The sequence below is a fragment of the Calliphora vicina genome, chromosome 2, assembly GCF_958450345.1.
Source record: "Calliphora vicina chromosome 2, idCalVici1.1, whole genome shotgun sequence".
NCBI lineage: Eukaryota > Metazoa > Arthropoda > Insecta > Diptera > Calliphoridae > Calliphora > Calliphora vicina.
The window spans coordinates 4,476,911-4,503,598 of NC_088781.1; the positions used below are offsets into that span (position 1 = coordinate 4,476,911).

The 26,688-nt window shown below is 29.5% G+C and overlaps 2 protein-coding genes across 2 annotated transcripts; both read right to left on the reverse strand.

Moving 5' to 3' along the window:
• Positions 1 to 13,889: 13,889 nt before the first annotated feature.
• Positions 13,890 to 16,973, reverse strand: LOC135949807 (uncharacterized). Its single transcript, XM_065499244.1, has 3 exons — positions 16,885 to 16,973; positions 14,556 to 14,736; positions 13,890 to 14,507 (listed from the first exon to the last, which is right to left on the reverse strand). Exons 1-3 carry the CDS (start codon positions 16,971 to 16,973, stop codon positions 13,890 to 13,892), a joined length of 888 nt encoding a protein of 295 aa, XP_065355316.1.
• Positions 16,974 to 18,220: 1,247 nt separating this feature from the next.
• On the reverse strand, positions 18,221 to 19,531 carry slp1 (sloppy paired 1). Its single transcript, XM_065500454.1, has one exon. The coding sequence runs from the start codon at positions 19,488 to 19,490 to the stop codon at positions 18,555 to 18,557; it is 936 nt and encodes a 311-aa protein (XP_065356526.1). The 5' UTR covers positions 19,491 to 19,531; the 3' UTR covers positions 18,221 to 18,554.
• Positions 19,532 to 26,688: the final 7,157 nt, after the last annotated feature.

Consider the following 26,688-nt stretch of genomic DNA (forward strand, 5'->3'; position numbering starts at 1 on the left):
TCGTTTTTTCTGTAATTAATGAATTAATATTATATTTTTGTTTATATTTTTAAAGGTTTTTTGTTTTTACTGTTTAAGTAAATGAAATAAATATAGTTTTGTTGATTTTTTTTATTGCTTTAGTTTTTTAATTAAAATTTGAATTTATGCGGTTTTTCAGAATTTTGGAACGAATCATTAGTTTTAATATGAAGCTAGTTTTATCGTTTTATGCGAATTCAATTTATTCGATTTTTTTTTGGAACGCATCTATCGCATAAAACGAGACCTGAGTGTATTTTCAATGACGGCCTTACATCGGCAAACCGGTGAAGCTGTCAAATTTGCCAAAAAATTTGCAGGAATAGCGTTCCAAGCATCAATATTGTTACAAGTTTTTTAACAATAATATAGTCACAGTAACCAATTACATGATTGTGGTAACCATAATATGGTTAATTTACGATTCACATGGTTGTATCAAACATATATATGGTTATAGTAAACAAATATATGTTTGTGACAACCATTCATATGATGAAGGACTTATCATATTATGGTGCTCTCGGCTTAAGGCTTATCATAAGCGGAGAACAACATATTATGATAAAATTATTCTTCATAAATATGGTTGCCACAAACATATATTTGTTTACTGTAACCATATATATGCTTGATAAAATCATGTGAATCGTAAATTAACCATATTATGGTTACCACAATTATGTAAATGGTTACTGTGACTATAATATTGTTAAAAATCTTGTAACACTATATAAATGGTTACAGTAACCATGCCCAATTATATTTTTCTCTGCGTGTACCAATCCTTGAAACATAATATCTGAATTAGTGCAATTTTCGGGATCGATTATTTGATTAACGATTTCCCAAAGGTTCTCAATGGGGTTTAGATCTGGTAATTGTGGTGGCCATTCCATTACCGAAACTCTTTCTTGTGCTTACAACGATTTAACAACATGTGAAGAGTGCTTGGGTTCGTTATCGTACTGAATAACTCATCGAAGAGGAATATTATCCTCAGAATTTGGAAGCATTACTCTTTCCAAGATGTCTCTATAGATAAATCCATCCATTATTTCATTAATTTTGAGCGATGGCCCAACTCCAGTAGCAGAAATACAAACCCCATACCATCTCGATTTTAAATAACACCCGAACCGGGTCTATAGCGGATATATTAATGTATGAATCATGTATGTAAGTTATTTGGGAGCTAAGAAAAATGCCTGGATAAACACATACAATTTGTCAGTTCTATCAACGGAAACTCAGTTGATAAAGCAGAATTTTGGTTGAAACAACCAAAACTTTTGTTACCCATTGATACTACTTACAACTGTTGCCAGTTTGCTTCATATGTGAAATTTATATTTTTGAAGAATTTACCCCAAAGTTTTATCAAATTCATATTTTCAAACACAAAATTTATAAAATCAAATAAATATTTTACTGAAATAGGACCTATCACAAAATTCACAAAATCAAACATAACATTTCGTAATATTTTTATTGAAAAAAAATAATTTTTTTTCTTATAAAAATATTATTGGAGCAAATGGTCGAATCAAAGGTTCACAGATGTTATATTGATTATATTCAATTAATCTAGCTTAAATTTATGCAAAAGATTAAATTATTAGGACAAATATTAATGAAGCAGTACATATTTTCATCTGAGTTACTTTCCATTCAGCTATCAAAACTATAACTTTATAGATACATCTCATTTTGAAAAGGTATACAGATGCCCGATATTTTACGAAGCATAAATCACAAAATACTTCACATTTCTAATAATCTACTTAGCTAGTCTATACTAATTTAATACATATATGTATGTATATCACTTAATCTTACTTTGCAATTAAATTAATAAAATTAATATGTTAAATTTACGATTCACATGATTGTAGCAATCATATATATGATTGCAGTAACTAAGTATATGTTTGTGGCAACCATTTTTATGATGAAGCATTTACAACATTATGGTTATAATAATCTAAGAACAACATATTATAAAATGATTCACAATAAACATATATTTATTTACTACAATCATATATCTGATTGCAATAATCATGTAGATCGTAACTTTACCGTATTATGGTTACCGCAATCATATAAATAATTGCAGTGACCATAATATTGTTAAAAAACTTGTAAAAATGTGGAAATGGTTACAGTAAACATGTACAACTATATTTTTTCTCTGGGTGTACTAAGCCAACGCATGAATAAGATCCAAAACTCTATAACTTGATAATGAGGTCCTAGTTTTACGTCTGTGTACTAATCCAGAAACAAACAAAAAAAACGTGAGAAAAAATTGGAGATTCCAGTTTTGCAATGGGGATATTTTGGGGACTTCAATTTTCGGATTTGGTACTTGGCTGGCAAAAATGATAATTCATCCAAATCAGGCGCGGATCCAGAGGGGGTGAAATAGGAATTTTCCCCCGCAAAACTGAAAAGTTTTCATATAAAAAAAGAAGTAAAAAGGAAAAATGTAGATCAAATTTTGATTTACCAACCCCTCCCCCCAAATTGTTGACCTGGATCCGCGCCTGATCAAAATGAATCAAGGGATATTTCATATCATGAGGCATGATGAACTAGAGCAGGCATTATTTTAAACAGTATTAGGAGAGGTCAAAAAGTTAAAAAATCAAATATGTAGACACTTTCACATGTAAAAGTTAAACTCAAAATAATGGCTCAACAATTTCAATTTAATATTTATTAATAAGTGGGGTCTGTTTTCAGCGACCACTTAAATAATATGATGAAACAAATAAATGTAACAAAACTGCGGGTCTTGCACAAAATAAATAAAACTAAACATTTATGTACCAGCCCGACTATCTCTACTATTTACACTGTGACTGCTGTTGTTCGACGTCTGATTTGTTGTTAGTTTGGAACAATACCAATGATGATTAGTGCCTACGCTTCTCCATCTAATGGTTTGTGTGGAATCAAATACATTCATATACATTTGTTTGTATTTATACTTGTACGTATGAGTTGATGATGAGTGGAGTGTGTGCTCGAATGCTGGCCGACGGTCAGTAATTGCATTAAAACATCATTAAAGTAGTGTTGCTACTGTTTAGTTGTTGTTGTTGTTGTTGTGGTTGCCACTACATATAAAATTAATTTAATGTAATTTTTTCAATTTAATTTTCATCAACTACCCAACATTTTCAACAACAAACACTTTTTGTCGTGTGGCAAACTTCTTCCACCACAATTATAAAATCGCCAGCGTAAATGTTGACGCACATTCATTTCATTACAACTTGTAATTTATAAGTCGTACTCGTCGCTCGATTTAATTGTACTATATACATATGTATATACACAATTTTCTATGTGTTTATGATTGTTTGATGAGTTTACACTGGCAGTGTAAAAATGTTTCATTTGAAAATATTATTTGACTCAGCGGGTCAATATCAAAATCATACGGTTTCCTATAGGAGATCAGGAAAATGTAATGTTGGAAGAGTTTAATAGATCAACAGGGAAGCCGGAATCATGCTAATTCATGTTGTTCCTATTAACCCATGCTTAAGGTATTTATCCTTTTCAAAACATTTAAAGAGTTTTGGCATCGATTTGTTAGTGCATATTTTTGCCTTAAGAGCATATTTTTACATTTATTTTTTTAATGCATATTTTCACTTTTTAGAGCATATTTTACCTTTTGAATACAATTTTTTCAATATTTTCTCAAATTAGTTTTCAACAAAAAAATTAGTTTTTAATCGTTTTCTTAAAATATACGTATTTAATAGGTATATATGATTTGGTACAGGAATCTGTCTAAATACTGTTTATAGCCTCTTAACATATAAAAACTTGAAAAGAAAACAGAAAGAGAAATACGAAATAGTACGTTGTTCCTTTTAGAGATAAAATACATGTGTGGACAATTTTAAAAGTCGTAAACTAGTTCCCAAGAATGCTTTGGTGATATATGTAGCTAAAGAAACGTAATGATCGTTTCAGTGATCGGGTTAATTCAATAATTCTGCGTAGTTACAACTTCAATAAATATAACTAAGTATGAATGAATGTATAGTGTGAACACATCTCTCCCATCACTTTCCATACACTCACTGATCACGCGGGCTTCATACACTTAGTTTGTATTTTGTCCACAATTTTTAGTTACTAAGAGTGAGTGAGTGTCTGGCTGGCTGGCTGGATGGATCTATGGTCCAACGTTTGTCAGACTGGCTGACTATTTTGTATTTGTACTCGCACTACAATTCATAATTTCCGTTTAATATTTAATTTTGTGTTGATTCAACTTCTGGTAAATATGTAGATGCAAAAAAACAAACGAATACCAAAACATCATGTTGTCGTACAAGTACTTTTATATATGTTTTTGTGTTGTTTTTCATTTTTATTCATATTTATAAAATACAGAATCAGTCATCGTCTTTGAAGATGATGATGACTGTTACGAGTATTTGTTGCCCTCAACGTTCAATTGACTTAATTGAAAATCGGGTCAACATGGGCCAAGATAATGAACAAACACTAATTAAGGATCATGGCATTTAGTTTGTGCTGTTGACTGAATATTACTGGGTTTGTGTGTTGGAACAGAGAATGAATCAATGACTGACAATATGAATGAATGTATGAGATCGTAGTTTAAGTAAAGTGTTTTTTATACCCTACACCACCATAGTGGGGAGGGTATTATAAGTTTGTGCTGATGTTTGTAACGTCCAAAAATATTACCCTAACACCCAACTTAAAGTATACCGCAATTTCTGAGTCGATATAACGATGTCCGTCCGTCTGATTGTCCAATTTTAAAGATATTTCCATAAAATTTGTTATATTCGATTTATGTCAAAGCCCATTGAAATTGGTTGTAATTGATCCAAACAATTGTCCCACAAAATATAACTTTAGCGATCACGAAATTTTGCCATAAATAAGTTTTATATCAACAGAAATCATACATAAACATTTAGTAAGGATCGGTCAATAATTGAACTTTGGTCCTGTATAATGCTCACTTTTGCCCACAATATGGATTAATAAATAAATAAAATCACTTTAACGACCATAAATGTTGGCATTCTAATAAACTTCAACAGTAATAAGTTCCATATATACAGAAATAATGGTATCCAAATAGAATTCAACATTAATAAGTTTCATATGCATACAAATCATGCCACCTAATTTCACGATGATCGGTTCAAATTAGTCATAGCTCCCATATAAAGATCACCTCCGAAAATCACTTTAAAGAGCAAAATTTTTTTTTTTAAATTTTGGTATCCAAATAACGTTCGAAACAAATAAGCTCAACATTCATAATTAATCATAGCTCCCAAATAAAGACTACTTCCGAAAATCATTTTTACATGCACAAATCTTTTACGAGTACTGATATCGAGATGAAATTTAAATCAAATATGTTTTATATACACAGAAATTATGATACTAAATTTCAAATCGCTGAAACAGACGTTATATTTTCATTATTTCTGAAATAATGTCAGTAACCGCTATAATTTTAATACTCATTCGCCAAAGTGATGTACGACAAAATCGAAATTACATTTTAAAAGAACACTGTTTATACTAATATATTCGGTGTAGTGTATCATATGGTCGCCCTTGACCGACTATACTTTCTTACTTGTTTATTACTAGTTGTGAATTCATCTAATTTGTAGTCTTTCAATGGATTGTGGTCATTGTCTTGGGTTAAAGTTTAATTTCATTTAGATTCTTAGAACCATTATGTTACATGAATGGGTACATACATCCATACATACATACGTATATACTACTTATGTATGTTTAAATGATCAATCATTTGATTTGCTTTAATTAAACTTCAACTTGGGTTTATGTAGGTACATTGTATGTGTTTGTTTTTTATGCTCTTAATTTTTCCTTACGATTAGTTTAGAATGGCTTAAGTGTTAATTACAATGAGACCTTTTATTTCCTGCGTTACAATGCTTAACAAGAAAAACATCTAATTGTTAAGAATTTGTGAATACACCCAGCTTTTGCTAACTTTGCATATTGTATTTGAGCAGCAGGAGTTGCTGTAGTCATTATATACTCGTACATATGTAAATTAACACAATAAATAAGCAATTGAAGAAAATATCCAAAATAAGTTCACTAGCTGACGTTGCGTCTTTTGAAAATCAAATAACACAGCTTATTTGACAATAGATCATTCCACGCGTCAATTGTCGACAACCAAATTTTAACAAATTTTGCAACGTAATATTGAACCAATAATATTGAACAACAGTACACAAGCGGATCGATGACACCAAACACCTATTAACGAACAGGTTGTTTAAAATTAGTTCAATTAATAAACACTTCCATACTAGCAAATCTGGTGTATTGAGCCTCGCGAGGCTCATACTTTGAGGCCTCGGTGGTATATGTATGTATCCCATGTTAAGTTTTTCCTGCGATATTTCACTGACATCAGTTGTCTGAGTTGATACTTTACGCCTTTTTGGATTTCCTTATTAACAACCCCCCCCCGGATGGATCCTCGTCTGCGTAAAGAAATGAAATGATTTAAAATAAGACATGACAAAAGGTAAAAACTAGATACATAAGTAATCCTGTAGTAATCTATAGCACTTTCAAATCATCACCTTTAAAAATCCATTCGATCATACATGTTATTGATAAATGTTGTAGATACAAGCAGCTTTTGCCAAAAGGCTTATGTATAAATATTTTAGCAATACTTTATAGGGACTTAACACATTTTGGCAATTAAAGAAGCTTGGATTACAACCGAATTAGGATTTAAATTAAAACAATCCATATAAGTACACTGCACAGTGGAGCAGAATCGAAATATTTTCGAAATAAATCTGCAATATCTGAGAGGAGTATTTGAGTTCATTTTTTAAGACTAACACCAACGACCCCTCATTAGGGGAGCTGTGGATCCTCAAGTAGGGCACATGCAAAATTTTTATTAGACCATTCATAATATCGGCTACAATATATGCCAGATTTCATTAAAATTTGTTCTGTTAGTTAATCAATAAATAAGAAAATGATATAAAAACAAGTAAGAAAGTATGGTCGGTCAAGTTCGACCATATAATACCCTACACCAAGTAAATGAGCAAAAACATTTTTCTTTTAAAATATCAATAATTTATATTCGTGAGTGATTTTCGGAAGTGGTCCTTATATGGGAGCTATGACCAATTATGTACCGATCGTAACAAAATTTGGTGACATGAATTTTGTATATATAAAACTTATTTGGAGAGAAATTTGTGTAGATACATATATAAATTAAACATTTATGACCGATAAAGTCCAATTAATGCACCGATTTCAGCCAGTTTCAATAGGCTCCGTCCTTGGGCCGAAAAAATTATATATACCAAATTTTATCCAAATATCTTCAAAATTGCGACCTGTACTCTGAGCACAAGGTGTACATGGACAGCCAGCCAACAATCCAGCCAGTCGGACGGACGGACATCGTTTAATCGATTCAGAAAGTGATTCCTAGTCGATCGGTATAGTTTAAGGTGGGTGGTAGACCAATATTTTTGGGCGTTACAAACATCTGCACAAACGCATAATACCCTCCCCACTATGGTGGTGTAGGGTATAAATATTAAAAGCAATATCGAGTACAAATATAATCGATTTTGAATTTGAAAATGGAGAAAATATAAAATATTGCTTTTACTCTTTGGTTGCTAGAAAAGGAGTTTCTTAGGGAACTTTAAAAGCTTTTATATTTTGTTGAAAGCTATTTCAACATGGATAACTTTAAAATAGAAAACACTTCAAATATGCGAATAGGGGTTTTCCTAGTTTCCGAATTTAAACTATTTTGTATCGAAATTTTACATTTAGGCTAAGTGTTTTAGAATCACAATAGGTACTTTAATGTATTACAAATGTTTCACAGTTTTCTTTTATCAGCCACAGACAAAATGTGGATTTTATAGTGCGAAATTCCAAAAACGCGAAAATTTGGATTTTTGGTGGATTTTAAGTCGATTGTGTGATTTGATTTTCCTAAATCCTATATTTGTTTCCTCCTTTACATTTGGTATCAAAAGGTGAACCGACATATATTTATGTATTCCCCAATTTCAAAATGTTTGTCTAATATGCAGTATTTTTGAAAATTTGCACTAAAATAAACTCCTTTGTTTCGAAAATATTTTTATGTTTTAGTCAAATTCCCGTCTAAAAATTTTGGCCCCTGGAAAAATATATTCATAAAAGCGTAATATTTGTAATATTACCTCAAAGATATTACTAAAGCAGGTCAAACATTTTGGTGAGGGGTCGTCCAGGTCCCGAATACTACTCTGCAACACCTATTTAACAACGCCTCGGATCAGCCAGTTAGAAGTGACAGATTTATTTCCAAAATATTTTGCTCCTGCCCCACTGTGCACAGCTCTAAACTCTATTCTACTCAAACATTATGTTTGATTTTTTTAACCGTCTCAATTTTGTCTTTTGTTTTTTTCCGTTTTGTAAGTGAATCTTAAGCAGAGTTGTCTTGAAGATTTGTATTGTTATGTTTTACAATAATGAAATCTGGTTAAGGAAAGCTACTTAATGCAATTGTGAATTGTGGCAAATAGAAATATGTAAGTATGTGCGAGTATTCCGGTTTCTGTTCTTGTTTTCCCAGCTCATTGTCCAATCAATGGTCTTTGTTAAATTAAGAACCTTTGCTATCCTTTTGGGCATTAACACAACTACACATAACAATTGTTAGATAGATAGATAAATACATTATCTTCTTTTGGCGTGCGTTCTTTTTGCAATTTTTGCAATGTTCTAAGGAATGCATGTATGTATGTATGAATTGATAAAAATATCTATGTGTAAATTGTATGAGCGTATTACTATTAAGTGATCTGGTTTCAGGCCTTTGTCTTTTGCACCAGATTTCAGGATTATCCGCTCTAGTCTACTAACCTACTTTAACCTATATACAATCCCTTACTAACATAAATACCCCTACCCCTATAACTACTTATCTAATACCACTACCAAATACGCACAGGATGAATGTACATACATATGTATGTATGAATGTGGTTTAATTTATGATCTGATTTGTATTGAAATCCAACTTATGGGCTTAAACGAATTTGTACAATTTGCTAAAATAACAAGCAACACAATTACTTCATCACCACCACCACCAGCACCACTAACAACAATAACAAAAAGAATATCCTTAAGATCAGAGCAGTAAGTACATGCAAGCAAGCAAGCAAGCGGCATAGAATTAAGTAGAGTGTGAGAGAGAGTTGAACGTTAAGTAAGTAAGTATTAAATAAGTAAGTTAAGCAGCAACAGCAGCAGTGGCAGCAACAGTAGTAATTGTAGTCATAGGAGTAAGTTACTTATCTTATTACCAGGGTTAAGTGCATAGATTACAGTGTCGAAAGAGCATCGCCCAAATAAGCCCTAAAAGTCTTTTATTCAAAACATTCAAATATCTATTCTATCTAAGGTTTCCCTTACTCCGTTTATATGTCTGCTGCTACAGATACTTTGTTTTTCTCACTTAATTTTTCATTTATTCAATACTTTATCCAGTATGTACTACTAGTACTCCTTCCTTCCATCTTGGTTAAGTCTTTCGTTTTAGTTTAACTATTATATTGATTTACTTATTTTATTATGGATTCCTTTTTAATGTTTTTGTTTTTCATGTCTAAATGCGTAAAAAATATTTTGCGATTAATGTAAATAACAATGAACTGAACTGTTCTACAAGATGGAATACTTAATCTTTATTTAGTTGCAAAATATATTTGCGAGATTAGAGTTTATTCTAAATTGTTAAACGTATTAGGTTTAACTATAAATATTTTCCTGTACTTATCTTGTATTTGTATAATCTTGATCGCATGAGTTACAATAGAGGGTTGAATATTGTTTCTATGCTCGCAAAAAAAATGAAAACATATTTATGGCAACCAGAATCTGAAACTATCATTTTAATGATTAATTTTATTATCATGACAAACGTAAAATATTTCGCAATGAGGAGCATAATAAGTTATCATAATATTGTCCCTACGTAACTATATTATAGTTAACATGATCCTCACAATAGCATGCTAGTGATATTACTAAGTGATGAACGATTTTAGGTTCATTAATATTTACATAAAAAAACAAACAAAATAAATTATTTAGAAGATTATTTTTTAAACGTTTAATTTGTGGTTATTAAGATTTTTCATTGAGTTAAAATGATGATTGCACTATATTTGTTCATGAATCAAAAATCTATTCCATTTGAGATGTGACTACCAAAACAATAAAAATCTGGATTTTATTGAGAAAAATTTTGAAAATGGAACATTTCATATAGGTCATTGTTTGGTGTTTCGCTAAGAAATAAAACAACACTCGTATTATAAAATATTTCATTTCTTTCTTAGTAACGGAAAATTAGTAGTTAATTAAACCACCAATTCTTCCAAATTTCTATCACCGATTTGTGTACACATTTGAAGATTAACTTGTAAGTGGGCATATTTTGGTTCACTACCTGATTGATAATCGTTGTGATTAGCAGTGATCATATTTGAAATCCGTGTGCAAAATTGGAATTTGCCATTTGAGATTAGAAACTTAATCGTGAAGATTTGTTCGTCTAAGCAGTTTTTGCCTTCTTAAGATTAACTTTGAAGGCCGGACTTAGTTGGGTGACAACGCAAATGTATCTAATAAATTAGTCCATGCTAGTAAAAACAAACTTAGAGTTAACACCTTTTCCTTTTTGCAGCATTAAAAAATAAATTCAAATTTGAATTATAAGGCTATAGAGCAAATGGTGTCCGCTTCCCTCTAGGGGTCCGTATAAAGATTACAGGGGGAAACATTAAGCTTACAATGTTACAGCTTCCAATTTTAATTAGACAAAAAATTATTTTCTTGCTCATATTTGATTTATAAACTTTAATTTGATTTATATCTGGGTTGATGAAATACTTGATATATTCCAAGAAGAAATCATTAGAATAAAATGGAACTCGCAAGCTAAATTTGATTTTGAATTAGTTCATAACGAAAACTTTTGTTGGTTTATTACAAAGTTTTCCCGTTTGTTGGCTCTGAAGCGTTGAATCTATTAATACATTTGTCATCGTTATATTTATATGAAACTACACATTTCGAGTTGAAATTGAGAAAATCCTAATTTATTTTGAGAAATTTTGATATTCAGAAATCCAATTTAATATTGAGAAAATAAAAATTGAAAATGAGATATATAATTTATATAGAGCAAATATAAATTGTAATTCTATGTTCAGAAAAACCCTATTGAAATAGAGAAATCGAAATTAATATTGTGAAAAATCCCAATTGAAATTAAGAAATCTAATTTTATATTCATAAATTGAAAATTAAAGTTGATATATTATAATAAAAAAAACTTATATGTATTCATACTCGTAGGATTTATTTTATAAACTAAAGTATTTATTGAGTAAAAATATTTTTCTTTTAAAATATCAATAATTTATATTCGTGAGTGATTTTCGGAAGTGGGCCTTATATGGGAGCTATGACCAATTATGGACCGATCACCATAAAATTAGGTCGTGTGATTTATGTCTATATGAAAGTTATTTATGTTGAATTTTGTGTATATACCAACATTTTTAAGTGATTTAAGCACGTTCAAGTGATTTTGGAAGCGGGTCTATATGGGAGCTATGACTAATTATGGACCGATCGTAACAAAATTTAGTAACATGAATTTTGTTTATATAAAACTTATTTGGAGCGGAATTTGTGGAGATACATGTATAAATTAAATATTTATGACCGATAAAGTCCAATTTCGAGAGGACATTTGTATGGGGGCTAGGTGAAATAATGGACCGATTTCATCCAATTTCAATAGGCTTCGTCCTTGGACCGAAAAAATTACATGTACCAAATTTTATCGAAATATCTTCAAAATTGCGACCTGTACTCTGCGCACAAGGTTTACATGGACAGCCAGCCAACCAGAATCAGAAAGTGATTCTAAGTCGATCGGTATACTTTAAGGTGGGTGTTAGACCAATATTTTTGGGCGTTACACACATCTGCACAAACGCATAATACCCTCCCCACTATGGTGGTGTAGGGTATAAAAATAATACAAACAGCATAACTACAAAAGCCTTAAAGTCGATTTTAAGTCCATAAAGTTGACTATTATTTTAAATTTCGTACCATAAAACAAATTTCAAATATAATTTAAAGTGTTATTTTATTATTTAAAAAAAAAATTAAAAATTTCTTTCTTTAGGGTAAAACATTGTCAATTTCGTTTTAATTATTTTTTTCTCAATATAAATTTTCTATTTTGAAATTAAATTTGTATTTTCTCAATATTCAGGTATGTGATGAAAATCGACCGAATTGAAAAGTAAATCGTCTTTTGAAATCGACAATAGTGTGATGAATTTCGATCGATTTCATATTCCATTTTTGTTCCATTTCAATATTTTGTTGTCATAAATTCTACTCTAGTGGAGACAAAAAAATTAATTTAAAAATTTATTTATATACATAAATTTGTGTTGTGAATCAAATATAAATAAAATGGCTTTGATTACAGCGATTTCTGTAATTCTTTTCGAAAAAAACAAAATGAGGAAGGAAAATATTAAACGCAAATCTTTAAGGGACAAATCGAATCCTTTAAATTTACCAGATGAAATGTAAGTATGCGTGGTTTTTACATTTTATTTTTTATATTTTAATGATATTTTCAAAGATTCGTTCAACATTTTCGCTTGAATAAAGAAGGGTTCACTATAATTTTAAATAAAATTGGAAATTATTGGAAGAGTACATCAATACCTCTTACAATACAATTAGCCGCAACCTTAAGATTTTTGGCTGAAGGCAGTTTTCAAAGGTCTGTTGGGAACGATTTAAATATAGCTATGCATCGAACAACAGTTTCAAAATGCTTTACAAAAATGTTAAAACTATTGGAAAGAAAAATTTGTCCAGGGCTGATTAAACTTAAAACACCAGAAGAAGAGTTAAAAAAATCCAAACAGTTCTTTTATGAAAAATATGGCATTCCCGGAGTTATCGGATGTATTGACGGCACTCATGTGGCATTAAAAGGTCCAACAGGAGAAGAAGATTTATTTTTCAACAGAAAGGGGTATTACAGCATTAATGCCATGATTGTAAGTTTGTATGAATTAATTAAAAAAATCTTCACACATAATAGTCCATATTTTAGATTTGCGATTATAAGATGGATATTAAAGCTGTTGATGCAACTAGACCTGGGAGTAGTCACGATTCATTTATTTTCAATATGAGTACAGCACGAAACTTTTTTATTTCATCGTATGAAAATGGAGAACGCGGATCATTTCTGTTAGCCGATCGGGTTATCCACTTGAACCATTCGTTATGACGCCCTACAGGAATCCAAGAACTATTTGTCAACAAAGATTTAATAAAAGACATACTTCGGCGAGAAACGTGGTCGAAAGGACAATTGGAGTCCTGAAAAGTCGATTTAGGTGTTTGTCAAGAACACTTTGGTATTCTTCTTTAAAAACAGTACAAATTATAAATATTTGTTGCGCTTTGCACAACTTGTGCAATACACTAAAAATTCAGCATCCTATTGAAGATTTGGAAGGACATTTAAGTGATGAAATGGATGGACATGAGATTGAAAGCTTTGAGACTGATATAACTTTAACAAACTCCGCAAATATAATACGCGATAATATTGCTGAAAGTTTAATTTAAAAATTTAAATAAATACATATAAATAAATGTTTATTTAAAAGGAAGATATTTAAGTTTTACAGTTTCTATTTTTTCTGGTATTTTAGAAGTTCTAACTCTAATTGTTTTTCTTTTATTTCCAAGTCCATCTTTTTAAGATTATTTTTTTCAAAAGCAGCCTTTTCCATTTGTTGATTATGCCTTTTAATTTCATTTGTTATATTTGTTGTTAAATTTTCTATAGATTTATAAACACGTCTTGTATTACTTCCTATAATATGCAATTTATCATCACTTTTTTGGCATACTTCAACAAGCATTTTAAAAGAATCGGACAGCTCTTTTCCATTTTTTATATCATCTTGAATATATCCTTTAAGGCTTTCTTTTACATCTTCATCATTTCTTTTAGATGCCCGTTTAGAAGTACTAGGTTTATCACATGTTATGTCATCTTCCACTTTTCGTTTGTCCGGTCTACTTGTTGGAGTAATCTCGTCATCAGATGACAATAAATCCGATCCAATTATAGATATGGAGTTCTGTACTCCATCAGCTAAAGAGTACAGTCCACAAAGCTGACCAATTATCTCTTCCTTTTTAGATATGTATATTTGGTTATGTGGTCCCCCTCCTGTTGCTATCGCTTCTTTTTTGTTGGTTGTAATTTTTTTCTTAGTACAAGCCTTCCAATCACGCCATACCTAGTAAAATTTTTTAGTAAACCATTCGAATAAATACTTCCTACTTACTTTCTTCCAACCATTTGTATCATGGATTGGCGGTCCAAAGCTATTCAAATTAGTAGTTAAATCAATCCATAAATTTTCTACATCTAATTTGTTGCATTTTGTGAAACCCCTGGCTATATCAGAATGATTTTCCATAAATTGGATTAATGCATCTTCCTGTAAAGAATTCTTATGTTTTCCCCTAAAAAATTTACAACAATTATTTAATTTTCTTTATAAAACTAAATTTACATTTACTTACATTTTTCTAATTTTCGTTGAAGTAAAATAAAATGATTTGAAAACGAATTGAAATCGACACTATTGATTTATATCACATGGGTAAATTTGATTTTTTTAATAGAACAAAATGGAATATGAAATCGATATAACAAATCGATGGCAGTAAACACATCACATATTTTATTGATTTCAAATCGATTTGATGTCGAAATCGAATTTCATCACATACCTGATTATCTGTCTTTTCTGGATTACAATTTTCTCAATATTAAATTGGACATCCCATCTTCAATTTGTATTTGCTCAAAATTAATTTGGATTTCTCATTTTCAATTTGCTTTTCTGAATTTCAATTTGTTATTTCTTAATATTAATTTGAATTTTCAGTTTTCAAATGATTTGATATTTGTTACAACAATAATTTTGGTTAAAAAATATGTTTGACAAAAAATATTTAGCATATATGTATGTTGGGAATTTTAGATGCATTCAAAATGATGGATATGACAAGATCATCCTCAATTATAAAAAAATATATACATTATAAGTATTTTTTAACGAAATTTTAAATACAAAGAAATTTGGAGTTTTCAAAATTTTACAGTTTTGATTGCTGATAGGAATTTAAGCGATATTTTGGTCATTTGCTTATTTATTAATCTTCAAATAGAGTAAAATTTGTTCCAAGTTTTTATTTTATTATTTACAGTTTCATTTTTTTATTATTTACAGTTTTGACTTGTAAACTCTCAAATCTGAAGTGGCACTAATTCAAATCCGTTTTGGGTCAATAGTCGCAAAAATCAGACCCTATTATAAAATCCAAAACATTTTTTTATTTTCGGTATTGCGATTTTGATCATATTCGGTAACCACATATGCTTTGGATTCCTTTTGACATTTCCATTTTTATTCTTCCGATAATTTAAAATAAATATTTCTTTTGAAAAAATGCAAACGCAATTTTCAATTGTCTTTATGGAAATGTACTCCACCTTCAACTTATTGTTTTTTGAAATAATCTTAAAAAAAATTTAAACTAACTAAACAACCAAATTAATTAAAAAAGTAAATTAGTTTAATTTTGTTTATGACGGTAATTCCTACTATTTTCAATAATTTGATATATTTAACACTAAATATTAACAAACGATTATTGAGATATCAGATATTATTAATTAAAAAAGCCGTATGAAGGTGAAGATTTAAACGATTTAAACTAAAAATTATTTTTTTTTTAAATTTTCTTCGAAATTTTAGTTTATTAATAAAATTTAAATCCTATATAATTTTGTTTTTAGTGAAGCATTGAGAAAAACAAAAATTATTCAGGCATGTGATGAAAAACGATCGTTTTCAAAACTGAAATCAATCTCAAAAACGATTTATGTGTGATGAATTTCGATTGATTTTCATCACATTTTTATAGCAGAAATCAACAATTTGTTTACCATAATTTATAATGAAATTTAATTTTAATAAATTCTCTTTGAAACAAATTGGAATTTGAAACTAATATGACAAAACGATTCAAACAAACACATCACACATTTTGTCTTTTTGAAATCGTTTTTCATCACATACCTGATTAATGTTGTGATGTTTTTTGTATGGTTATCGAATTTTTTTGTTAATTTTAAAAATATTAGAAATTCTCGTCACAAACAAATTTATAGTTATAATTTATTCAAAACTAGCATAACACGGAGAGTATCGCTATCGGCTTTTTTTAATTTTTAAGGATATACCAAGATATGTATATGCTTTTGCCATCGATTGTGTAAAATACAATCGATAATATTAATGTTTAATTTTAGAAATCCTGTAATTTAGTTTAGCCTAAATTTACATCAAAGCAATTTACATTAGGTTTGAAGACTCTCATAATAATAGTTCTTCAAATATTCGATTGTAAATATTAGATTTGTGTGATAGGGACCATGCCCATTATTCCGATAACGCCCATTTGTATCCCAACTACTTACAACGATAGGTAATCATACGAAGTTTGGAGACATTCACAATAATAATTTTCCAAATAATTTGTATTGAAGGTTATAAGCACACGGCTCTGATTCCATCCTATTACATTCCAACTACTACATACAATGATATCAAAATAGTATTGAGAATCACACTATTATAGTTATTCACATAACTATTTACTTCAACAGCGTCTACTACCAGCAAAGACATTGTCACAAAGTCTCAAAATCCAGCAAAATTTTTATTTTATTTATCTGATATATCCGTAACCTGACTAATTCAACTGGTTACTGGTTGATTCAGTTTACATAATTACAATGAACTTTTTGTATGCCCAATTGATTAATATCGAAAGTCAAAATTCGATGGTTAATATTATAAATGTTCCCTAATGTAAATACACACATGTTTTGTTAAAGAAAAATTTATATTTATTATGATCTTGAGGAAAAATTAGTAAAAACAAACTGAATACATTGGATCAAAGTAAAAATGCCGTCTAAATACAATTTTCTTTAATTTTCCTTTTCCATTATAATTATGAGACATCATCATTACAATCGTAGATACAATAAGAATTACGAACAAACTGAGTTGGAAATGCAGCCTTTTAGATCTAATACCTGATCAAACTTAACCAAATGATGTGCTGCTCTTTTTTCCACTCACAATTCCTTTGTAGAAAGTTGGTCAGAACAAATCGATGATAAAATAAAAAAAAAAATACATTTGTTTTACTTCAACGAAGCATATAATAAATGTCTTTATTAACGAAGAAATAGAAAAATAAAAAATAGTTTTGTTTGCTTGCTGGCTTGCAACTGAAATAGTGTGGATAATACTCAAAATACCTGTAACTGCTTGATTTCAGAGATCCTGTGGTGTTAAAGAAGAAACAAACATGTTTTTTAAGTGTAGATTTCAAATTGAGTTGCATGAATTATAATGATCTTTTTTGAAAACACCCAAAAGAATGAGAAATACAGACGGAAATTATGAAAGTAAGAAAGCAAAAATATGTCCGTACTACTGCTATGAAAGTGAACCTTTAAGATTTGTTTTTGTTGTATCTTTGAAATACATTTGTCACAACATATGTTGGCTTTGTTTCTTCTTGAATGTTGAAAAGAGTATTTGTTACAGGGGGTTCAAATGATCATGCCGACAAACGTGCGGACCATAATTAAGACATTTTCAGGCATTATTAGTGTAAGAACAATTCTACATTCAGATACATATACACTAAGACATACTACTGCTCTACTACTACTACTACGCTGGCTGCTATTGACAAATCGATTTTTCGGATTTTAAGCAACAAAGCCATAGTTCTTCTGATAAATGACTCAAAGATTGTAAGAAAGAAGTAAAACACCTTTTTGTGAGGAAAATTTGTTTTTTGATTTTGATATTTATTGTTATTAAATAGAGTGTTGTATGAAAAATGTTTAATAATATGTTAAGAATAATTTATATGCTTTTGTTTAGGTTGGTTTTTGTTAATAAGACATGTTCGTTGTCGTCATGAAGTTGATTTGTAAGGCCTGCCTTATTGTTGAAATGCTGTCCAAGCATTGGATGTGTTGAATTGCCCCAATACACGTTACACTTATGGATCCCTCAACTGAAAACTCACTGGTTGATGCTGTTCTCTGTGCGGAGCGAGAGTAGAAGTCACCTTCGTTTGCTAACCGTTTAATTGGAAGTCAAAGTCCTTTTCTTGCTCTAAACGTATTTACGTTTAAGAGTTAATACAAAAAAACGCTGAGCGTGGCTTTTGGTTTACAACATCTAACTGGCTGGGAATTTTCCTAATAGTTGCATGCGATGGAAAAGTTCAGCAGTCATGGGTAAACCAGCGGGATACATGGGATTGGCAGCAGGCATATTCATTTGACTGAACATGGGCATTTGAGGATTGGCAGCATTAGGATAGCCAGCTGGAGCGTAAGCAGCATTCATGCGTTGATAGATGGCAGCAGCGGCGGCAGCATTGGCATAACTGGGATTGAAAGGCATGGCTTGGGCATAGGGAGATGCAGCGGGTCCATAACGTCCCATCATGGGTGAGAAAATCGCTTGTCTGTAGGCAGCCAAACGAGCACGATTGGCACCGGGATTCTTTCTGCGCAATTTACCGGTGGTCTCACCAATGAATACTTCTTCGGCACTGGGGTCCAAGATCCAGTAGTTACCTTTGCCGGGATCATCATAACTGCGTGGAATCTTGGTGAAGCATTTGTTCAAGCTCAAGTTATGGCGTATAGAATTTTGCCAGCCGCGTTTGTTCATCTTGAAATAGGGGAAGCGATTTATCAAGTACTGATAAATGCCATTCAAAGTCAAACGCTGTTCGGGACTGTCTTGTATGGCCATCATAATCAAGGCATTGTAGCTGTAGGTAGGTTTCTTATCATCACCCTCTCCTTCGGATTTTCCCTTGTCTTCGTCACTGTCACAACTCTGATCATCTTCCAGTTTATCTTCGCCGGAAGATAGAGAGTCGGCAGCACTGCTCATGGGTGTACTGGTGCGGCTGGGATTATCAAATTCCTCGGATAATTCGCCATCGGAAACATACAATGTTTTGACATCGGGTTCTTGTTTGATGACAGTCAAAGCTGTTGGCATCTCGAATTGTTGTTGTTGATGTGATGAATTTTTTGATAAAATAGCATCGATAGAGAAGTTACTTTTGAATTCCATATTGTTAACACTTTTGACCATTGTCTTTTTTGTTTAAATGTTTATAAATTGTTTCTTTATTTTTTGTTTGAAAATCGTTTTAAATTATATATTTTTTTCTTTTAGAATTGTTTATTGAAAATGTATCTTTAAACACAAGAGATAGATAGATGTTTATTCTACAAAGCACAAGTGAATACTGTAGTTAACTGAGCAGAGAGCCGACTATTTATACCCCTGAAACTCATGATCCCTCTCAGCAGGACAAGTCTACACAACAAAAACACAAAAGAGAAATACAGTCCACTTTGAGAACGACTACAACAACAACCACCAAACGGTAAATACGTAGGTAGAGTATCGATAGGATTGTGTATCTGTGTGTCTATGTTTGTTTGTGTAAGAATGTAACTCCGCCTTTTTCATACGATTTCCTAATATGTAGTAGTTGTTGTTATTGTTGTTTTTAATATTATTTTCTCCCCCAAATTGTTGTTTGTGTTTGTTTTACTTGTAGCATCCACAATATTTATATTCAAATAAATGGAGAATTATTGGTATGTACAACACTATATGTATGTATGTATGTATGTTAGAAGGTAGTTGAATGTTTGATGTCGTTGTTGTTGTTGTTGTTGCCAGTACTATATCTGCATTAAAATGTTGTTGTTGTTTCTCTTTCAATACGCATGTACATTTGTATGTTTGAGCAACAAAATTATAAACTACCGATTTTTATTTGAGAATTGAATGCATTTCAATTTTATTTTTGTGTTTGTTGTTGTTTATTATGGTTGTTTTTATTTTGTCAATGTTTATTTTGGATTTCGTTGCTTCGGCGTCAAAATATCTATTAGCATTAATCTAAACAGGGTTGATTTGTGTGCGGCCCTATTTTATTCACTGCCTGCCAAAGTTTTATTAAACATACATACGTTCATTATACATATTTGGGAGATTTCGCATTTTTCAAAATTTTTATATACTATTGTACCAATTGTATCATTTGATACGGTCGTTTTAATTAGTTTAACTGTTTACCTATTATGTATTGTTATTGTTTGTGGGGGGATATTTTCATAAATATTTAACAACAACTTTAATAATTTATAAACACTAGTCGATTTTTTTTTGGTTTAACATATTCTAAATATGTTTGTATTACAGAAAAAAGTATTTCTTACAAAGTTTCAATTAATCGATTGATATAAAATTAGAAAAAGTTATAATCATGATAGATAAAACAATGTAGTTCTACTTCTCTCTCTGTTTGATGTTTGTTGGAATTATTTGAAATTCGTTTTTTATAAACAATGAAAAAAATTAATTTTAAATCTGTATGCAATATTGTATCGGACACAGATACTATTCTTGAAAAAGAAGTGTAGTTTTTTGGTTTGATTTCTTGACATCTATAGCTTTTCTGTTTTTGGCTTTCTGGGAGGCTGTGTAAAGGATATTTTCCTTTCAAATAGCATACAGTTTCTGGTTTTTTATTATTAAAAAAACTGATTACTTCAGCACTATTTTACACTATTACTGTAAACCTCAGAAGGTTTACAAAAGAGAAAGTGAGACCATCTTGTATAGTTGTATCACGATTTTAAATACATTCATAATCAAATCAATAACTTTATTACTCAAAAAACTAAATTTAATTTTATTAAAAAAATAAAAATTTTATTTTTTCAGAATTGTCTTTTTATTAAAAAATAAAAACAAATTTGTTTTACTAAACCAAATTTTATCAAATAAATAACTTTATCTACTACCATTTTAGAATTGGACGTAATTGGAAATGTAAATGGCCTTACACTTTTATTTGGTAACGCATTGATAATCTGAATCATGGCACAACATTATAAGGTAGACTCATTAGAAAACACATTCTCAATTATACAATTCTTGTAACGTCAAACAAAAGAAAATATGAAAAAAATCTAAAACAAATATCTACGAAAACAAATAAATTATTTCTAGTTTTGTTGGAAAAAAAATACTGTTAAAGAAAAACTATATTTCGCCAAATAAATTTGTGTCCGTTTCAAAATCAACGTATTAAATCTATTAAATATCGCGAAAACAAAATAAAAAAGTAACGAATTAAAATCATAGTTTGATGTTCTAGGGTAAATATTGAAAACTCTTCCTAATGATTCTACCTTGTAGAATTATGGTATCATGGGCTGAATAAAATAATTGAGGAGCCGCAGATCAAAACGTACTTTTTCACATTTTTTGACAAATTGGTTTAAATACGTTTATTAACTGAATTTAATGATACACATTTAATCTGACATGTTTTGCTTGATATGTTGTTCCAAGAATCATCATTCATATTACGGACATTGAAATGTGTTACTGAAGTTTCTTCGATATCTTTTTTAAAACTTTTTGTACTTGGCCTAATAATGTAGTAAAAGAGCACAATATCAAAAAACTAAAAACAAAATACATTAGAAATTGAAATTGAAATTTTACTACGCCAAGCACTCTACATGTGAATTTTTTATATTTTCATCAATAATAATTAAATTTTTTCCAAAATGTCAAAAAAATATACCAAATTTTCTGTTGAGAATTCTAAATTTGGCTTTCCTCTATCTCGACCGAATTTTATGGATACATCAACTAATATTAAGTGTTTTAATACGGTTGCACTATTACAATTTAGTTATTATAAAGTAAAATTTAGTTGGATTTAAAATTGCTTAATAATTGAAATATTAATATTGTTTCCTATTAAACATATGTATTTGATCATTATAACCATTTTCCAATCAATTTGTGACAACAATTAGAATATTTCAATCGTAATTCTTATTTCAGAACCGAACAAATTTGTGAAAATAATAGAATCATTCGATTGGCTACAAATTTGTTCATAACAACGAATCTGTTTTCATATACATATGGGCAATTCCATGTCATCGTACGTGACATTTGTACGCCTATAGAGTGAAATAGATTTTGAACAATTAGTAGTATCTGAAAAATTTGCGAATCGTGAGATGCGTTATGTTTTCTCTTAATTTCTTACACTAAACGAAATATTTTTCCTTTCTAATCCTTCATATTTAAACAAAAACAATATTTTTCTTAATAAATAAAATTTAATGTCGTACGTGACAGATTTTTCTCGTATAATAAAACAATATATGTATTAGAGTGACAGCCGATTTTTTTTTTTAGATTTCAAAGGGTGCCGGGTGCAATATTGTGACACTAGGCCTAAAAGTTAAGTGCTGAAAATTTGGGCCAAATCGCATCGAGGTCAAAGTTCAGATATATGCTAAATTTTACTATTTATATGAAATAAATAGGTAAATCTCGTTAAATTTCTGCATTGTTTTCTAGAAATATGTAGATTTATTTATATTAATGAATATTACATTAAAAAATTTTTTTTGGAAATTAACCCCGTATCTCCTTTGGGTAAAAATTACCCAAAAACTGTATTATCGCTACTAAAAAAATACTTTTGCAATTGAATGCAAAAGAATCGAAATGTGTACGTAATTATCGTTGTAATGAGATATAAATGACAAAATTTGGTTAAAAAATGGTAAAGTTATTACAAATTCGCCAGACCATTAACGTTTCTCAAGCCACTTGAACAAGAAATTTAGGAAAAAAATTAAAATATTTCGAGAAAAATTAAAATAAAAGCTAATTTTTATTTAAAATATATCCGTATTTACTTGTGTATGAGTTTTTGTCTTCGTAGGATACCGTTAACCTATTCGCAGGTATGGCCAAAAAAAATATTTTTTTTAACAGCTGTTTCGAATCTTCATTTTTAAATTTTGTTAAACAAATTTCAGAATTTTTCGATCATCACATTGGGATTTATTGAGATCATAATAGGGAATAAAAAGATGAAAAATGTATATCAATACATCTTACAGTTTTTCCGTACCTGCGATTTAAATTTTGCTATTTTCAAGAAAAACTATTTTTTGTCCATATTTTGGCGAATGAGGCCAATTTATACATTTTAAGTAAAACCTATTCATAATATTATAGTCCTGGTAATTTTAAATATGGTCTGAAAGTTTTACTAAAATCGGAAAACGTTAACCTTTAAATCGTCAAAGGTCAAATTTTTCAATATTTCGAATTTCTAATGAAAATATAGCGAAATGTTATATATTTTGGGCCGATTTTAACGTGAAAACAATGCAGAAAGTTAACGAGATTTACCTATTTATTCCATATACATAGTAAAATTTAGCATATATCTGAACTTTGACCTCGATGCGCGTCCAGAAATCGTTGTCCGATTTGGATGATTAAAATATTGGGAAAGTTCGATTTTGCAAAAAAATTTCAAAAATTGTATGTCTTGAGTTACAAAATATTTATTTTGATAGATATCCCACTCGCATCCCACTAAACGACCAAAAATATCTTAAAGGAAAGGACCTAAGCTTTCTTTTGCGCAAAAAAAAATTAAAAAAGGGCCCAAAAAATAGTAATCCCACTCGCATTCCACTAAGCGACCAAAAGGGTCTTCAAGGAAAATATCTAAGCTTTTGTTTAGAGCTAAAAAAATAATTACAAAAGGGTCCATTTTGAAAAAAAAAGTCAACAAAGTTTTTGATTTTGTAAAAAAATGCAAAAATTGTATGTTTTGAGTTACAAAACATTTATTTTGATAGATACTGAACTCGCATCCCACTAAGCGACCAAATAGGTCTTCAAGGAAAACTTTATTTTAATAAAAAAAAGTCCAAAAAGTTTTTGATTTCGGAAAAAAATTATTAAAAATTTTTTAAATATTTTTTTTCCAAAGATTGAAGAAAGAGCTATCTAAACTATTTGGGACACATTTTGCTGAGAACAATAGGTAATAAGTTACATGGATAAGAAAATACACCTGCTTGGCCAAATTTTGACCCCCTCTAACTCAGAGAGTTCTCGACCGATCTTGTTGAAAAATTGTGTCTAAATTACTATCCAATAGAATTTCATCCCGATCAGAAGACATCGATTTCAAAAGTTGGTTCACTTGACATGAAATGCCCCATATGTATATTCGGTTTCAATAAACAAGTTGATAATAGCAAAAAAACAAACAATCAGAGTCAAATTCATTTCATACTACTTAGTTTTCGCCGCAATTTTAGCCTAAAACATACCAATTAAATTAAAAAATTAAAAATAGTCATTATTTAAATGATGTAATAAGCTCCAAATACTTTCACATATTAACATTTAAGTGTTTTTCCCTTTTCAAATCATCTTGAAAAAAAGGGTTTTGTTTTTTCAGTCGTGGTTGTCTTTCTCGTGGAATTGAATGTAAAATACAGGAATAACACAAAAAGGGTAAATTTTCACAATAAGGATTTTATTTAAATGTTAATCCTTGTTGAATTAATAAACATTTCTTATATTAGAATTTAATGATTTTTTGCAAATTTTTCATTAAAACAGTAATCGATTTTTTGCCATAATCAACTAACAGAGTAATCCATTTGATTACACTATTTATTCAATATTTTTCTACAATTTCAACAAAATGTTTGTCATTGGTTGAACATTAATAAAAATGTATTAGTAACTGAAAATGTGTTTTTCGTAATTGAATTTACATATTTGTTTTTTCTGCGTAAATATGTACATATTGTTATTTATTTTAAACTTAACCATAAACTAATCGTGTAATTTTATAATCTTCCGCGCTCACATCTCTTTCTGGCTTTATTTATCTAGTAAAGGCTCACACCACACACTAGATTATATAAAGCCAGGATTTATTTTCAACTAAGTCTGTATTATCAAGTTAATCGTTTGGTTAGATTCTTTACTGAAATTCCAGCCTTACCAAGTTAATCGGTTAGGTAGAGATTTGTGTGTGCGTGAGACGGTTTAACAGGTAGTTTAACTTCTTAGATCCAAAAACGTTAGCATGCCTGGATCAATCTTAAGCATTAACTGGTCCCATTAAATTAGAAAACATAGTCCAATTATGATATGTATATAAGAAGAAATGTCAACGGATTTGAGATAAGTGTAGAAATAAGATTAATTATTTTCAAAAAGCAGAAACCATCACAAATAATTTACAAATATGTAGATTTTTTGTATGTTTACTGAACATCTGCATACATACATATGGGTAGAATATCAATTACATCAGTGATTGATTAAATTAAAACATTGATTTATTTTAATTACTTTGTTGATTTATTCAATTAAAAGATTGTTTAAAATTAATATTTTTAAAGGTATTTGGAAAAAATCGTTGTTTGCTATTTGCTGTAATCATTTTGTTGAGAGATGCTAAATGGAAATTTTTTGCTTGATTCAATCATTTTGGTGATTAAAACCATTTTTTACGTTTTTTTAGTAACTGGGTGAAAATTCATTTAAAAAATACTTAATTTTTTATAGAGATTTTCGTAATTTTCAAGGTAAAATTTAAATTTTTGTCAGATTTTTCATAAAACACTAATTTCAAGGGAGACTAATTTCCTAATTAACAATGCAATTATGTTTTTAGAGATTTCAGAATTTTCATAAGATTTATAATCTTAAGCGCATATTTTTCACTGAAGGGAAACACAACAAAGAAATGTTTCGTGATTTATTCAAAATTTTTCAGTTCTCCATAGACAGGCCTTTTTGAATAATAATATTGGAAAAAACATTATAAAATAATATTAGAATTGATATTGAATTATTCTTCGATAATTTTCATTAAAATCAAGGTATTTTATTTATTTTACTTTTTCTATCTACCATCGTAGTTGGTCTGACAAATTTTTGTTTATGTCCCCAATTTTAAAAGCCAAAAAAAAAACTCATTGAGCAAATATTTATAATTTCATTATTTATACAATGAGAAATGAACATTAAATATTTGTTAAACCAAAAAAAAAACTAATAAACATTACAAATATGTTTTTGTTGACGAAATATCTAAAATAGCATTTTTGCGGGCCACATTTTGTATTTAACGAACTGAAAATCTAATCAATCAACTAAACAATTTCCAATATTTGTGTCAGCCATTTTAATTTTGTTTATTTTTTTAATTTTGTAAATAAATAACATTTAATTGGTAAATTTTGGGTGACCACATATATAGTACAGAATTTATTAAAATTTGTATGTGTATAATAATGTTTGAATAGAAATCGGTCAAGTAAAATCAGAGTTATGGACCAAAATGTCCGTTCAAGATTAAAAAAAAACAATTAAAATAAGAGAAGATCTAGAAAACTGAAATTTAGCA

Bases quoted from the DNA above. Each gene is read 5' to 3' on its own strand.
- slp1 (XM_065500454.1), bottom strand. From the start codon at position 19,490: ATGGTCAAAAGTGTTAACAATATGGAATTCAAAAGTAACTTCTCTATC.
- LOC135949807 (XM_065499244.1), bottom strand. From the start codon at position 16,973: ATGTCTTTGCTGGTAGTAGACGCTGTTGAAGTAAATAGTTATGTGAAT. The intron at 14,737-16,884 runs GTATGTAGTAGT...TAAATTTTTTAG, and splicing joins AATACTATTTTGATATCATT to GGGAAAACATAAGAATTCTT. The intron at 14,508-14,555 runs GTAAGTAGGAAG...AAATTTTACTAG, and splicing joins ATACAAATGGTTGGAAGAAA to GTATGGCGTGATTGGAAGGC.